The sequence below is a fragment of the Stegostoma tigrinum genome, chromosome 2, assembly GCF_030684315.1.
Source record: "Stegostoma tigrinum isolate sSteTig4 chromosome 2, sSteTig4.hap1, whole genome shotgun sequence".
Taxonomy (NCBI): Eukaryota; Metazoa; Chordata; class Chondrichthyes; order Orectolobiformes; family Stegostomatidae; genus Stegostoma; species Stegostoma tigrinum.
In genome coordinates, this window is record NC_081355.1 from 121101434 (window position 1) to 121116075 (window position 14642).

The following is a 14642-nucleotide window of genomic DNA, read 5'->3' on the forward strand; positions in this document are numbered from 1 at the left end:
ATTCTAATGAGCACATCACTACCATGTCTCTGCTGAGGAAGAAATGCCCCAGGTCGCTGGCACCCTTGTAGAACTGCTAGAGTCCAAACGTCTGCAGGAGAGCACTCCATGGCATTGGTCACTAATAGTTTTGCCAAAATGCACTAGCTGTCACGGGAGCAGCAGACAGATTTGTCAGAGACACTCAGCAAACTGGATTAATGTTGGAGCAGTCCATCAATTTGTACCATGCTGGCTTTGGCATGCGAGCATTTGGCTTTCTCCAGAGACAGTTTAATGGCTGACATAGAGAGCAGATCCAGCATGTTCAGTATCTACCGCCTATGTGGACATTCTTATACACCATCTTTGTAGAAGACAATGGGGGTGTGGTGTTGGTGAATGAGGAGCCGACAACATTCTAGATGTTGTCCTTGCAAGGAATCAGGGTGGTGCCAGTAGGAACCCAGCTGGATGTAGAACTACATTCAGTCTCTTCTCAGCTTCCTTCAGAGGTACTTATCCCTTCCAACCACCACCTACCAACCCCCATCCACCCAACTAACCTTGCCTACAATTCCCAAAATAATGGAAGTTCAATCTAATCACATTGAGCTCACACTTGGACAGGACTGTCTCAACATGCTCGACCTCTTCAGTCACAAATTCACCGGGGGTCACCCACCCAAAGCACCAAGGCCACCAGCTGTGAACCCAAAGACTACATATAGATTTAATAGGATATAATGGGAAAAGGAAAATTCATTGTAATTATAATACCACATTTGGAAATACATGTTCACTGTTCATTATCAGATATGTGAGCAACATCTTAGTTGCAATTGTAAGAATGAAGATAGAGTGGCCTGCTATCCTTAGCAGGGCACAATGTTCTAACCTAGTCTTAGCAAATAGCTGTTCTTTCCCTAGCTCCCATTTCAGCATGAAACTGTCATATTTGAATGAAGGATCATCAGATTTTATGAAGACTTTCTGTTCAGTAGAAGTTCAGATTACAAAACAATGTGAAAGTGGAAACGAAACAAACCAGTAAGTTTCTTTTTCAATTTGGATTAAACAGGGGATGCTGGCCTCTGCAACGTCAGAACCTTTATAACAAAAACAGAAGTTGCTGGAAGAGCTCAGTAAGCCTGGCAGCATCTATGAAGAAAAAAATCAGTTAATTTTTTGGGGCCGGTAAACCTTCCTCAGAGCGGATATATTAACTCTGATTTTTTTCTTCACAGATGCTGCCAGACCTGCTGAGCTTTTCCAGCAACTTCTCTTTTTGTGATCAGAGATAATGGGAACTGCAAATGCTGGAGAATCCAAGATAACAAAATGTGAATAGGTGAACACAGCAGGCCAAGCAGCATCTCAGGAGCATAAAAGCTGACATTTCGGGCTCTCTGATGAAGGGTCTAGGCCAGAAATGTCAGCTTTTATGCTCCTGAGATGCTACTTGGCCTGCTGTGTTCATCCAGCTTCACACTTTATCTAACTTCTCTTTTTGTTCCTGATTTACTGCATCCGCAGTTCTTTCAGTTTTTATTAGAACATTTATAGTCTGTTGAAAGTGGTTTACAAAGAAGGCCTGTCTGGGTTGTTTTGTAGGATGGTCAGAGTGGTATTCCTTTAGATGAATGTCCTTATTTTCCTGTCCAGTGCAATGTTCCCACAGATCCTCACCACTCGTCACCATGTCTTATTCTATCCTTCAGTTGTCCACAACTATTATCCATGGATAATAGTGTTTTCTGTTTGTACCATACTTCAACAAATCCCAAGACCTGATAAGCATGGGAGTCTGATGTTGAAGATATAGCTTATGGTCCTTGTTGGCACAAGTGGAAGCTGGGCATTATTAGACTGCATTCTGTTACCTCTAAACGGAGAATAGTATCATTGTCCCTCCCTTATCTGCATGGCATTCCATGCAAGATTAGCATTTTTGAGAATTCTAAACCTTCACCACATTGGCAGGAAAGCTTTGGATGAAAAATCTGCATTAGGATGCTGCTTTTTATATACTGGAAGTTGCTGCTGGTTCTGGGATCCAAGATGGCTGTGTTCCTCATCAAAGTCTGTGGCACTCTTGGTACAACAGGCACATAGATGACAGCATCTTCCATGTCTAGATGCGCTGAGGATGGTTCCATGAGTCTACGTGGGCAATTTCAGAAAAAGCTTCTTCAGCCGTCGCAGTACACAATAGTGACATTTAAACTCTTATAACATTTTTACATGAAAACCTGCAACAGGGTGGGCAATGGGATATTTCCACATTAACCTTCACAATGATAACTTGATTTAGATGTATGCTACACATACTGCTTGGCGCACATACAGTGTGTGATTATAGTGTGTGAGGAAGAATGAGAATTTCTCCCATACGTTCCAAATTGTGCAAAAAAGGCAGATTACAGGGTGCACAATTTATAGTCGAAGGTGTGAAGGGAGCAACTCCTGGACATTACACAGATCTTAGAATGTTTGTGAATTATGGAACTTTGGTGAAACTTTATATCTTGCTTGACATTATTCTGTTTCACATGATATATGGATTAATTTGTACTGTTCAATGACATGGTCAAGATTGCTTGTAGCCAGGACTTTAAGTTGACATAGTTGGTCAATGCATGAGGTTCATCTCCAGAATTCAGATAACAAATGTCTTTAATCTGTATTATACAAGTGTTTATTCAATGTTATTGCCCTTTTGAAGGGCCTCATATTGCTCACAAGTAGATCCCACTATCACAGTTAAAAAAATCTTAATCTTCAACTCTTGGTGTTGAAACAGTCATTTTCATTTAGATACATAGAACAGTAAATTATGAAGACGACAAAAAGGAAGTTGCACCAAGGTACAGATGGGATGTAAAGTTGCTACAGGACATAGATAGGTTAAGTAATTGGTCAAAGTAGTGGCAAATGGGCTTTAATGTGGGAAAATTTGAAGCTGTTTATTTTGACAGGAAGAATTAAAAATGCATGCCATCTAAATGGCGAGAGGTTGCAGACCTCTGAGATAGAGAGAGATCTGGGTGTCCTTGTTTATGAATCATATTGGTACAGCAGGTAATTATGCAAGTTAATATATATGTTATCATTTATCACAAGGAATCAAATGCTAAAATATCTGGGGTAGTGTGCATTGTATTGGTCACTTTAACGAAAGATGCAAATACATTGGACGCAATTCAGAGAAGGTTTGTTCGATGTTTAATGGGTAGGTTGTCTCATGAGGAAACATTGAACAGGCTAGGCTTGTATCCACTCCAGTTTAAAAGAGAAAGAGGCAACTTGGATGAAACACAAAATCCTGAAGGGTCTTGACAGGGTCGATGTGGTCAGGAAACTTCTTGTCATGGAAGGACCTACACCTAATCACAGTTTAAAAATCATGGATCATCCATTTAAAGCACAGATTAGGCAACATTTTGATCTCTGAAAGGCTCGTCTTTGGAACTCTGTTCTGGAAAAGGTGGAAGCAGAGTCCTTCAATATTTTTAATACCAAGATAGATAAATTCTTGTTAAGCAAAGGCATTCATGGTTATTAGGGGTTGGCAAAATGTTGATATAAAGTTACTATCAAATCAGCCATGATCTTATTGAGTGATGGAGCAGACTCGAGGTTGAATAGCCTTCTGTTCCTGATTCATAATGTTCCTATCAGGCATTTTGGGTAGTGGAGCTGAGATAATCATACACAACTTTGTTGAACAGTAAAGCAGACTTGAAGGATCGAGCAACACACTTCAGCTTCTATTCCTTACACTGAAGTGTCAGGCTAGATTTTGCACTCAAGTTATTGGAGGATGACATGAACTCCCAACCTTCCCAAAAGGAAGAACACTACTTACTGAGCTGCAGCTAACATCCAGCATATTAAGTTGTCCAGCATCCTTTGGGAAGTATAGCTGTAACTGCTTTTGTTTCTAACTTACTTCAGTCTTTGTGTCAAAAATAACATTGTTAGAGACAATGCATTCTATTTTCAACTTCTGCAGCTATTTTGCTCCAAAGCTTCCTTATATACTCAAGTTATATCATTTAAGCATAGATAGGGGCTCAGTCAAGGTCATCATAATAAGGGCAATTAGCTTCTTCAATTCTCTGGTTTGCCATCATGGCATATGTCATTTCATTGTACTGACGTCCTTTCTTTGTAAATTTATTGTGCAAGTGCTATGTCAATATTTTTTGTATGTCCATTATGGCCTGTACTGTAATATTACAAGAATGTTTTTACTTTGGTATTGCTGAAAAAAATACTCTGTTGGAATTCTTCATCTTGCACTCCTCTGGGCAACATGCAAAAATTCCAGTTCAAGTGGAAAAACAACATTCATGCTGCATGACAGAAAAGAGTACCAGTTGGTTAACAAGTGACCTCTGATTAATAGAGGGGTCGGCATTGGCAATGTGCTGATAAATGCTGATGTACAGTAAGCTGTCAGGTTTTCCTTACATTTTAAACTAGACTGTGGTCACTGCCCTTAGATGTGAACAAGCAAAGGCATGCCATTTTGTAGACACAAAGAACATGAACATGTGTTGCATCTGGTTCAATTCATGAGACTGGGTGTTAGACATGGCTGGATCTGTGAACCAACTGAACAACACTGCCCATAGTATAACTGTTGGCTGAGCTCTTGCATTGGCCTGATGAGTGCAAGATGAAAAACTTCAACAAAACATTTTTTTCAGCAATACTCCAGTTTGGTACTTTCAAATAACTATTCTTGCTTTACTTTTGTGATACTTCTTCTGCAAGTTCCTTTGAACGATGAACACCAAGTTCACTTTCTCTCATACGTGTTCCACTATCCACTGTAAGTTAGCGACTTTTGTTGCTCAGTTACTTGAATATGCCATATCAAAACCTTGCTTCTCTAAATGCAAATCCAGTGACAGTTTCTCAGAATAAACCACTGTTATTGATATACAATGAATATTTAACATTTGTACAATACATTGTCATTTATAACAATGTGTTGTCAAATGAAGTAAAAGGAAAACTTAAATTGCAACTTTGTTGTCGATGTCACAAATTCTTCATTTTTGTGCTTCCATAAGAGAATCCTTTAAGTATGAAATATGTAGAAACTTTTACATGCACAACGACTAGGATCAAAATTGGAACAAGATTTGCATAATAGTTTTTCTAAAAAAGTAATATTAAGATGCAATGAGCTTATAATTGAGAAAACAACATTATCTTGGGCTTTAGTTTCGTGGAATGTAGATAAATTTATGTTTCTCAAACACGTCAATGTCTTGTTCTAGTTTTTTCATTTTGGTCTCAAGTAGTTCCTTGTGCATTTGCTTTGAATGAGTGTCTATCAAAATGGAAAGGCTTTGATAGGCATGATTCAGCTCTGCCCAATTCTTCTTGAGTCCCTAAAATAGAACCAGAAACAGAAAAGCAAATTAATCAACACTTTGATTAAACTTAGAATGAAATTTCTTTAACAGTTAACATTACAATAATTAAATTAATTTAACTTATTCAATCCTTAAAAGCAGGAATGATTATTTATGACTCTTTAAACCATCCTTTCTTAAAATCATTCACAGGATGTCGGCATTAGTGGCTAAGTCAACGTTTATTAATATAGAACATAGAACACTACAGCACAGTACAGGCCCTTTGGCCATGATGTTGTGCGGACCTATTATCTTACTCTAAGATCAAACTACCCTGCATACCTGACATTTTACTATCATCCATGTGCCTATCCAAGAGTCACTTAAATGTCCCTAATGTATCTGACTCTACTACCACCGCTGGCAGTGCATACCACAATTTCCACCACTGTGTGTGTAAAGAACCTACCTCTGGCATCTCCCCTATACCTTCCTCCAATCACCTTTAAAATTATGTCCCCTCATGACAGTCATTTCTGCCATGGGAAAAAGTCTCTGGCTATCTACTTTATCTATGCCTTTTATCATCTTGTACGCCTCTATCATGTCACCTCTCATTCTTCTTTGCTCCAATGAGAAAATCCCTAGCTTCCTCAACCTTTCCTCATAAGACCTACCCTGGTAAATCTCCTCTGTACCCTCTCTAAAGCTTCCACATCTTTCCTATAATGAGGCAACCAGAACTGAACACAATATTCCAAGTGTGGTCAAACCAGGGTTTTACAGAGCTGCATCATAAACTCAATCTCCCTGCTAATGAAAGTCAACACCTTCTTAACAACCCTATCAACCAGGGTAGCAACTTTGAGGGATCTATGGTTGTGGACCTCAAAATTCCTCCGTTCCTCCACACTGCCAAGAATCCTGCTATTAACCCTGTATTCTGCATTCAAATTCGACCTTCCAAAATGAATCACTTCACACTTTTCTGGGTTGAATTCCATCTGCCACTTCTTTGACCAGCTCTGCATGCTGTCAATGTCCTGTTACAACCTACAACAGCCCTCCATGCTATCCACAACTTCACCAACCTTCGTGTCATCAGCAGACTTACTAATCACCCTTCTGCTTCCATATCCAAGTCATTTATAAAGATCACAAAAAGCACAGGTCCCAGAACAGATCCCTGCGGAAAACAACGGGTCACCGAGCTCCAGGCAGAATACTTTCCATCTACTAGACAGCCAATTCTGTATCCGGACAGCCAAATTTCCCTGAATCCCATGCCTCCTTACTTTCTGACTGAGCCTACCATGGAGAACCTTATGAAACGCCTTGCTAAAATCCATTTATACCACATCCACTGCTCTACATTCATCAGTGTGTTTTGTCACATCAAGTAGTTTTCAATTCAGTAAGGCTTGTGAGGCATGACTTGCCCCTCACAAAGCCATGCTGTCTCTCAGCAAACTATGCTTTAACAAATAACCATAAATACTCTTGCTTAGAGTCCTCTCCAATAATTTGCCCACCACAGAAGTAAGATTGACTGGTCTGTAATTCCCAGGATTATCCTTATTCCCTTTCTTGAACAAGGGAAAGACATTTGCCACCCTCCAATCATCTGGTACTTTTCCAGTGGATAGTGAGGATGCAAAGATCAAAGACCATCACTAAAGCTACGGCAATCTCTTCCCTCGCCTCCCGTAGTAACCTTCGGCATATTCCATCAGGCCCAGTGGGATAATCTATCCTCATGTTTTTCAAAATTTCTAGCACATCCTCCTGCCTAGCAAACGACAAGGTCCCTCTCATTCTTGAATACTGACGCAAAGTATTCATTAAGGACCTCCTCACCTCCTTGTAATTCCCCCTCCCCCAATTAAATACTTTCTCATACCATCTGCTCCTATCCCTTTCCATGACTGGCTATAGTAAAGATCAGGGAGTGGTGATCATTCTCCCCGAAATGTTCTCCCACCAAGAGATCTGACATCTGGCCTGGTTAATTGCCAAGCACCAAATCCAATCACGGTCTTCCCGTTAGTCAGCCTATCTACATACCAAGTCAGAAATACTTCCTGGACACATCTGACAAAATCTGCTCCATCCAAACTATTTGCACTTAGGAGATTCCAGTCTATATTATAGAAGTTGAAGTCACCCATGACAACAACCCTATTACTTCTGCACCTTTCCAAAATCTGTCTCCCAATCTGTCCCTCAGTGTCTCTGTTGTTATTGGGGGCGTGGTCTATAGAAAATTCATTATAAAGTGATTGCACCTTTCCTGTTTCTGAATACCACCCATACTGACTCAGTGGACAAACCCTCCTCGACGATCTCACTTTCTGCAGCTGTGATACCATCCCTGATTAGCAATGCCACTCCCCCGCCTCTTTTATATCCCTCCCTATTTCAATTGAAATGTCTAAACACCGGAACATCCAACAACCATTCCTGCCCTGTGATACCAAAGTCTCCGTCATGGCCACAATATCATAGCTACAAGTACTGATCCATGCTCGAAGTTCGTCACCCTTATTCTTGACATTTTTTGCGTTAAAATAGACCATCACATTGACTGCAACTTTGCCCTATCAACTGTCTACCTCCTCACAGACTCTCTGCATTCTGTATATGCCTGTACTACAGCTCCCCAATCCTCTGATCAGTAGCTCTGGTTCTCATCCCCCTGCCATACTAGTTTAAACCCTCCTAAAGAGCACTAGCAAACCTCCCGCCCAGGATATTGATTCCCCTCCAGTTCAGATGCAGTCCTTCCTTCTAGTACAGGCACCACCTTCTCCAGAAAGTATCCCAATGATCCACATATCTGAAGCCTTCCCTCCTACACCAGTTCTGTGACCACATGTTCAGCTGCACTCGATCTCTCTTCCTAGCCTCACTAGACCATGGCACCGGTCGTAATCCTGAGATTACTCCTCTGCTCAGCCTGCCTTTTAGCTTCAAACCTAATTCTTTATATTCACTTTTCAGGTCCTCATCCCCTTTCCTAGTTATGTCATTGATACTAATGTTTCCACGACTTCTGGCTGCTCACCTCTTCCCCTTAAGAATTCTGTAGACTCGATCCAAGACATTCCTGACCATGGCACCCGGGAGGCAACGTACCATCTGGGAGTCTCATTGACAATAACAGAATCTCCTGTCTGTTCATTGTATCACCTACCATTATCGCTCTCCTATCTGCCCGATTGAGCCTGGCTCTGTGACTCAGAAGGCAATGCCAGAGACCTGACCGCTATGGCCTTCCCCTGGTAGGTTCCCCGCTTAGCAGTATCCAAAGTGGTATACTTATTATTGAGGGGAATGGCCACAGGGAATCCCTGCACTGTCTGCCTATTCTCCTTCCCCTTTCTGACGGTCACCCAGCCACATTTATCCTGTAACTTAGGTGTGACTACCTCTCCATAACTCATCTCTATCACCCCCTCAGCCTCCCGAATGATCCGGAGTTCATCCAGCTAGTGCTCCAGTTCCCTAATGCAGTGTGAGAGGAGCTGGAGTTGGGTGCACTTCTTGCAGGTGAAGTCGGCAAGGACACTAGTGGTTACCCTTACCTCCCACATCTGACAAAAGGAGCATGCAGCTGCCCTAGCTTCCATCCCTTCTGCTCCGATTTGCCATAAGAGATAGAGAAAGAAAAAAAACCTCACCCTACTGACTCTTCACACAGTCTCTTTTTTGGTTAGAGGAGGTGGATGGGTGGAAGACACCACACGTGTACTATTTCGGGTTTAGCCACTGCCTGAATATATTAGTTCAATTACCCAGCAATCCCTGGGTCTGTGTTTGCTCCTGCTCAGCCTTTGCTCTGCCTATTCACAAGGCAAATATTTTATAGTTTATTGCCACCTCTTGAACCACTTATAGCAATTTGATACAATCTATAGCTTGCAAAACCATTTTACTGGGCTGAGAGTGTAGAATCACATGTAAGCCAGACCAGGTAAGGATGACAGATTTCAAAACCAGACGGGTTCTTACCTCATTCAACAATGGTCATCATTACACTAGCTTCTTAATTCCAGATTTATTACTATATTGATATTTCATCACCTGCTGTGGGACATTATCTCACATCTGTGGATTAGTAGTGCAGTGACATTACTAATACTTCATCGCTTTCCCCCCTTCTACTTTGGAGAATAGTTTGTGGTAATGCTATAAATATACAAATGCCTTGTTAAATTAGACAATTAATGTTTTGAATATATTAAAAAATTGCACTGATTTTCCATTTTTTCACAGATCTTGCCTCATGTTCTTCTTTTCAGATTTTTAAATTCACTTACTCAAAATCTACCTGCCCCCAGCCTGACGAAAGGGAGAATGTGAGGAAGATCTGTTTTGCAGCATATGGTAATAACACGGAACGAAATGTGATGGATTCAGAATGTTGAATGATACCAAAAGGACACTGGATAATAAACTTGCAAGGCTACATGAAGAACATCTGAGAATTGGATTGACTGGATTGCAAAACAAGAATGCATCATGGATTCGGAGAGCCAAATATCCTCTTTCTGTGCCAAAATGACACTATGAAGTGTGATTTCAAGCATAAATGCACTAGCTATGGTCTAAAAGCATGAATTGGGAAGTTGGGGAAGGTGCTGGCATGATGCTTGACCATAAAAAGATTGTCAACATGAACTGGGAAGGAGGTTGGGACAACATAAATAGGAGACAATGGAAAAATATACCATTCTGAATTCATACAGAGACGGAGAAGACAGTGGGTGTAAGCTACATTGGGAGAATTACAAGATAACAGAATGGTGAAAAAGGTTTGATGGCCTCTTGGCTTATTCCTTTTCATTTCTTTTCTTCTGTTTTGAAATTTTAGCCAGATAGCTGATTTTTCCATTATACCATGAAGTGATAATCATTGCTAACCGATAACACGTTGTTCCGCTCCTCTTCAGTCAACATTTTCATGGAACCTTGCCGTATACGCTCTTTTACATAGGCATCATATTCTTCTTGTGCTTTCTTCTCCTCTTCAGACTGCTTGATTAGATAATCTGGGATTTGACCAAAATCCTGCAAATGAAATTAACCCATTGAGTACTAAGTATCCATTTTAATGCTGAATTAATATTTAACACACATTTGGATACTGGAATCAATTCCAGATGTATGATTCTGGAATATGTCTGTTGACTTTAAACATAAGTAAACATTAATGCATGGTATGCAATTCCTATCTACAAACTTTTACATAATATTAAAAGTTAAAATGTGAAATGATAGTTAAACATTTCAAATTAGCATTGCAATGTTAAACATTCACTTACCTGTCACACTTACTTATAACAACTACCTGTCATATCAGTATGAGATGCTGTAATAGGACTACCAAACTAAATCACACTTGTGATAATTACTTGTTGTAGCACTAGGTGGCATTGCAAATCACTCAACTACTTCAAAAGAAAGTTTTTGGCACTTCTTTTCATCAGTAACTAAAACTTTTAGTATCGAAAATATGAAACCTGGTCTTTACAATTTCAAATAATTTCATATCTCACATTAATGGTTTAATGTATCCGTTGATATTTTGTCATTTTTATTGTTTGCATTACAATTTTTAGTTGAAAGCCTCAGCCTCTCCTAAATGATCGGATTTTGAATAGATTTTGCTTTTGCTTAGTTCCAAGATCCAAGTTCCCCTCCAAGCCACGCACCATCCTGACTTGGAAATATATTGCCATTCCTTCACTGTTGCTGGGTCAAAACCCTGGAATTCCCTCCCTAATAGCACTGTGGGTCAACCCACAGCAGAAGGACTGCAGCGATTCAAGAAGGCAGCTCACCACCACCTTCTCAAGGGCAGCTAGGGATCAGCAAATGTTGGCTGCCCGTATCCCACAAATGAAAAGAAAATTCTTTGGCTTAGTTAAAAGTAAAGTTTGAATATTAAGCAAGTGCAGTGTACTAAACATTCTAGAATGCATCAGCAACAAGTCAATCTGCTAGAACATTTTCTACAACTTTTAGTTGCTTTCATCCACTTGTTTTTCACAATATTTGAAGAAAAACTACAGGTCATATTTGAAAGCTTGATTCAGATTCAGTTTGTACAAATGTAAGAGAAAGAGTGAAGGATGAAGAGGGAATGATAAATAGCAGACCAAACTGTTACATGTATATTTTGTTACATGTTCCATAAATTTCAGAAGATATATTCACCTTGGAGCTAGAGTTTGAGTAATAATCGCAATGGGTGAACTCGATGTAAAGTAAGTACAGTCAGTATGGATGAAACCCAATACTTTCTGAAGAAATGATGGAGTTATCAGTGCAGAATTTTAACAGCCAAGTGGATGTCAGTTTAGGTATTGGTGGAGCTAGGGATTAGTGAATTAAAAGGTGGCACTGAGTCAAGAACCTGACAAGATCCCATTGCTGGCGTTTAACTTGTAATGCAAACAGGATATCCCTGTGGGGCTATTAGGTAAAGAAATTTAAATATTGTAAGATGCAGTTAACTTTATCAGCCACTACATAGGTTTCCTGGGTATTTTCTACCAGGGGTTCACAAGATTAGAGTGTAGCAGTGATTAATTGAAATGTGAAACTAACTAGCAGGAATCCTTTTAAAGAATGAAACCTCAAAATGTGTTCTATGTTCAGTGCAAGACTTTATTCAGATAGTTCTGAGTTACATTCAAGTCAAAAGTTAATTCTCTCTCTCTGCACACAGATGCTGCCAGTCCAGCTGAGCATTTTCAGCACATTCTGCTTTTATTTCAGTGAAAGACTTTTTTGTGCTTGAAGGTTTAGTTGAGAGAGTTTGATTTTACTATTTTGAGGGTCATTTCCTACATTTTGGAAACAATTTGAATTACCTTGGAGTTTACTCATCTTCGTCTAACTTCCCTGCTGTGAACCTGCACTACATCATGGGAGTAACAACTTAATGCAGCAATAACCTGGACCTGTGATGAGAAGCAGCAGGGGGAATAACCGCAGTAACAGCAAGTGGCTGCAAAAAAATGCAAGAGTGCCAACAGTGGCAGAATTCTCTGCAGCCAGCTACCACTCCATAAGACAGTAGGGATGGAGGATGGCTATTGACTGTGTTCCAGTTTGAAGGAGGTGATAGTCCCAGCGCAGAGTGTACAAGCAATAAGCATCCTCAACATGATGGAACAACAGTGCCTCTTCAATAGGTCATCGTTGACATCTGCAGTCTCATGGAAGGAGGCCTGCTTCCAAGGCGGCCAGGTGGGTGACCATTCCAGTTACCAACAAGATTATCAATGCCTTGAATGTCTTGCTGCTAATTCTTCAGTTCGCGCGAGAGGTGTGTTAGTATCTTCTGTAGAATCTCACATTCTGTTGCCTATAAAATGTATCTCTCATGATACCGATGTCTTATTTCTGAAAGCCACCACTTAAGTACATTTTGATGTGGATGCCGCTAACAAAAGGTGGTTGTCAGCTTCATTGCATTGAAAGGTTTTTCACAGGCTCATAGACAACTACTGGCTCCACACATGTGGGATCCAAGGTATCTCAGTTCAGCCAGGAGTCCTTATCAATTGCAAAAGATTGCATTTCTTCAGTTTGCAATAGTTTTCGCAACCAAAAATTCATCATGCGTCTACTTTAGATATCCAGGGAGCTACTGCTATCCATTCATTCTCGAGCAGTCACATCTTGCACAGTTTTTTGATCTGCCACACAGTATCAGTGGCAGCGTCCTGAGAGGGTAGACCTGGCCAATGACTCCAATAAAGGAACTGTTTGTGAAATGAACAGCCAGAGGATGTGGTAGATGCAGGTGCATTTATGACATTTAAAAAACATTTGGACAGGTACTCAAATAGGAAAGGATTAGAAGGATACGGGCCAAATGCAGGCAAATGGGACTAATTTAGTTTGGGAAACTTGGTCAGCCTGGATGAGTTGGACTGAAGGGTCTGTTTTCATGCTGTTTGACTCTATTTAGGAACCTTACTGGTGAAAACAAGCAGAGAAACAACAGCACTTATGTGGACCAAGTGTAGTAATGGAGCAACAGATCTAAAAGTGCCATTTATTATATCCTATTAAAGGCCTCCAACAATTGCCGTCAACATCACCTTGTAAAACTGCAGCCAAAGCAAAAGGTAGAGAACGATTGCTATCCTTCTCCAAGAAGCCAGCTGTGACCATAATGCCTGAAACTACTGGCAGAGAAGCCTTATAATATCATAAAGGCATGCTTTCCCTATCTGTGCACATAAGGAGGTCCGACAGTCCCATCAGAAGTGTTGTGCTCACTCCTTAATTCAAATAATTCCTACTGTCAATAATCCAACCATCAACCTCTTACCCTTTCATCCTTAAAATGAGATCATAACCAATCACACTACCATACATACTATATAGGGTCAATAATAATGCAACAGAGAGAGGTCAGAAGAATGAGAATTTCAAACAAAATGTTATGGTGCAGAGGGAGGCCACTTGGGCAATTGTGTCTGCACCAGCTATCCAGGGTGACTTTGTGCTAATCTCCTGCCTTTTCTTTTTTAAAAATATTCACTAGTGGGATTTGTACTTCGCTGGCTGGCCAGCATTTTATTGCCCATCCCTAGTTGCTCTTGAGAAGATGGTAGCGAGCTGTTGCCTTGCACTGCTATAGGACACTCTTGTAGATCATTTCTTTTTAAATAATAACCCAATGCCCTCTTGAATGCCTTGATTGAACCTGCCTCCAATACAATTCCAGGAAGTGCATTCTAGTCCCAAACAACTCTTATATGGAAAAGTTTTCTTTCCTCACCTCTCGTTTGCTCTCTTGCAAATCACTTTAATTACATGTCCTCTTATTTTTGATCCTTTTATCAGCAGGGACAGTTTCTCTCTTATCTACTCTCATCTCTCTCATGATTTTGAAAACTTCAATAATGAGATGTCCTCTTAGCCTTCTTCTCGCCGAGGGGAACGGTCCCAATCTCTCCTATCTATCTTTTTATGAGTGAAGTTTCTCATTTCTGGCGTCATTGTTATAAACATTTTCTGCACTCTTCTCAACACGTTTACGTTCTCCCTACAATTTGATGCTCAGAACTGTACAAAACTAAGTACAAGTTAGGAATATGATTGAATACTTTCCACATTGCTGGATGACTGCTGCTCCGATAACATTCAAAAAGCTCAAAACCATTCAGGATAAAGCAGCTACTTGGTTGGCACCAGAACAACCACTTAATATAGTCACGATCTGCACTACCAACAACAGTGGTATCAGTGCATACCATCTACAGA

The 14642-nt window shown here is 40.4% G+C and overlaps 1 protein-coding gene across 2 annotated transcripts in view; it reads right to left on the bottom strand.

Moving 5' to 3' along the window:
- Window positions 1–2658: 2658 nt before the first annotated feature.
- enkur (enkurin, TRPC channel interacting protein) overlaps window positions 2659–14642 on the bottom strand; it is a 33029-nt gene continuing 21045 nt past the window's right edge. For both annotated transcript variants that reach the window (XM_059638934.1, XM_048562606.2), the window contains exons 4-5: window positions 10278–10424; window positions 2659–5387 (exon numbers count right to left, since the gene is read on the bottom strand). In XM_059638934.1, coding sequence (XP_059494917.1) covers window positions 5214–5387; window positions 10278–10424 — 321 coding nt within the window. In that variant the 3' untranslated portion in view covers window positions 2659–5213. The remainder of the gene's footprint in view (window positions 5388–10277; window positions 10425–14642) is intronic.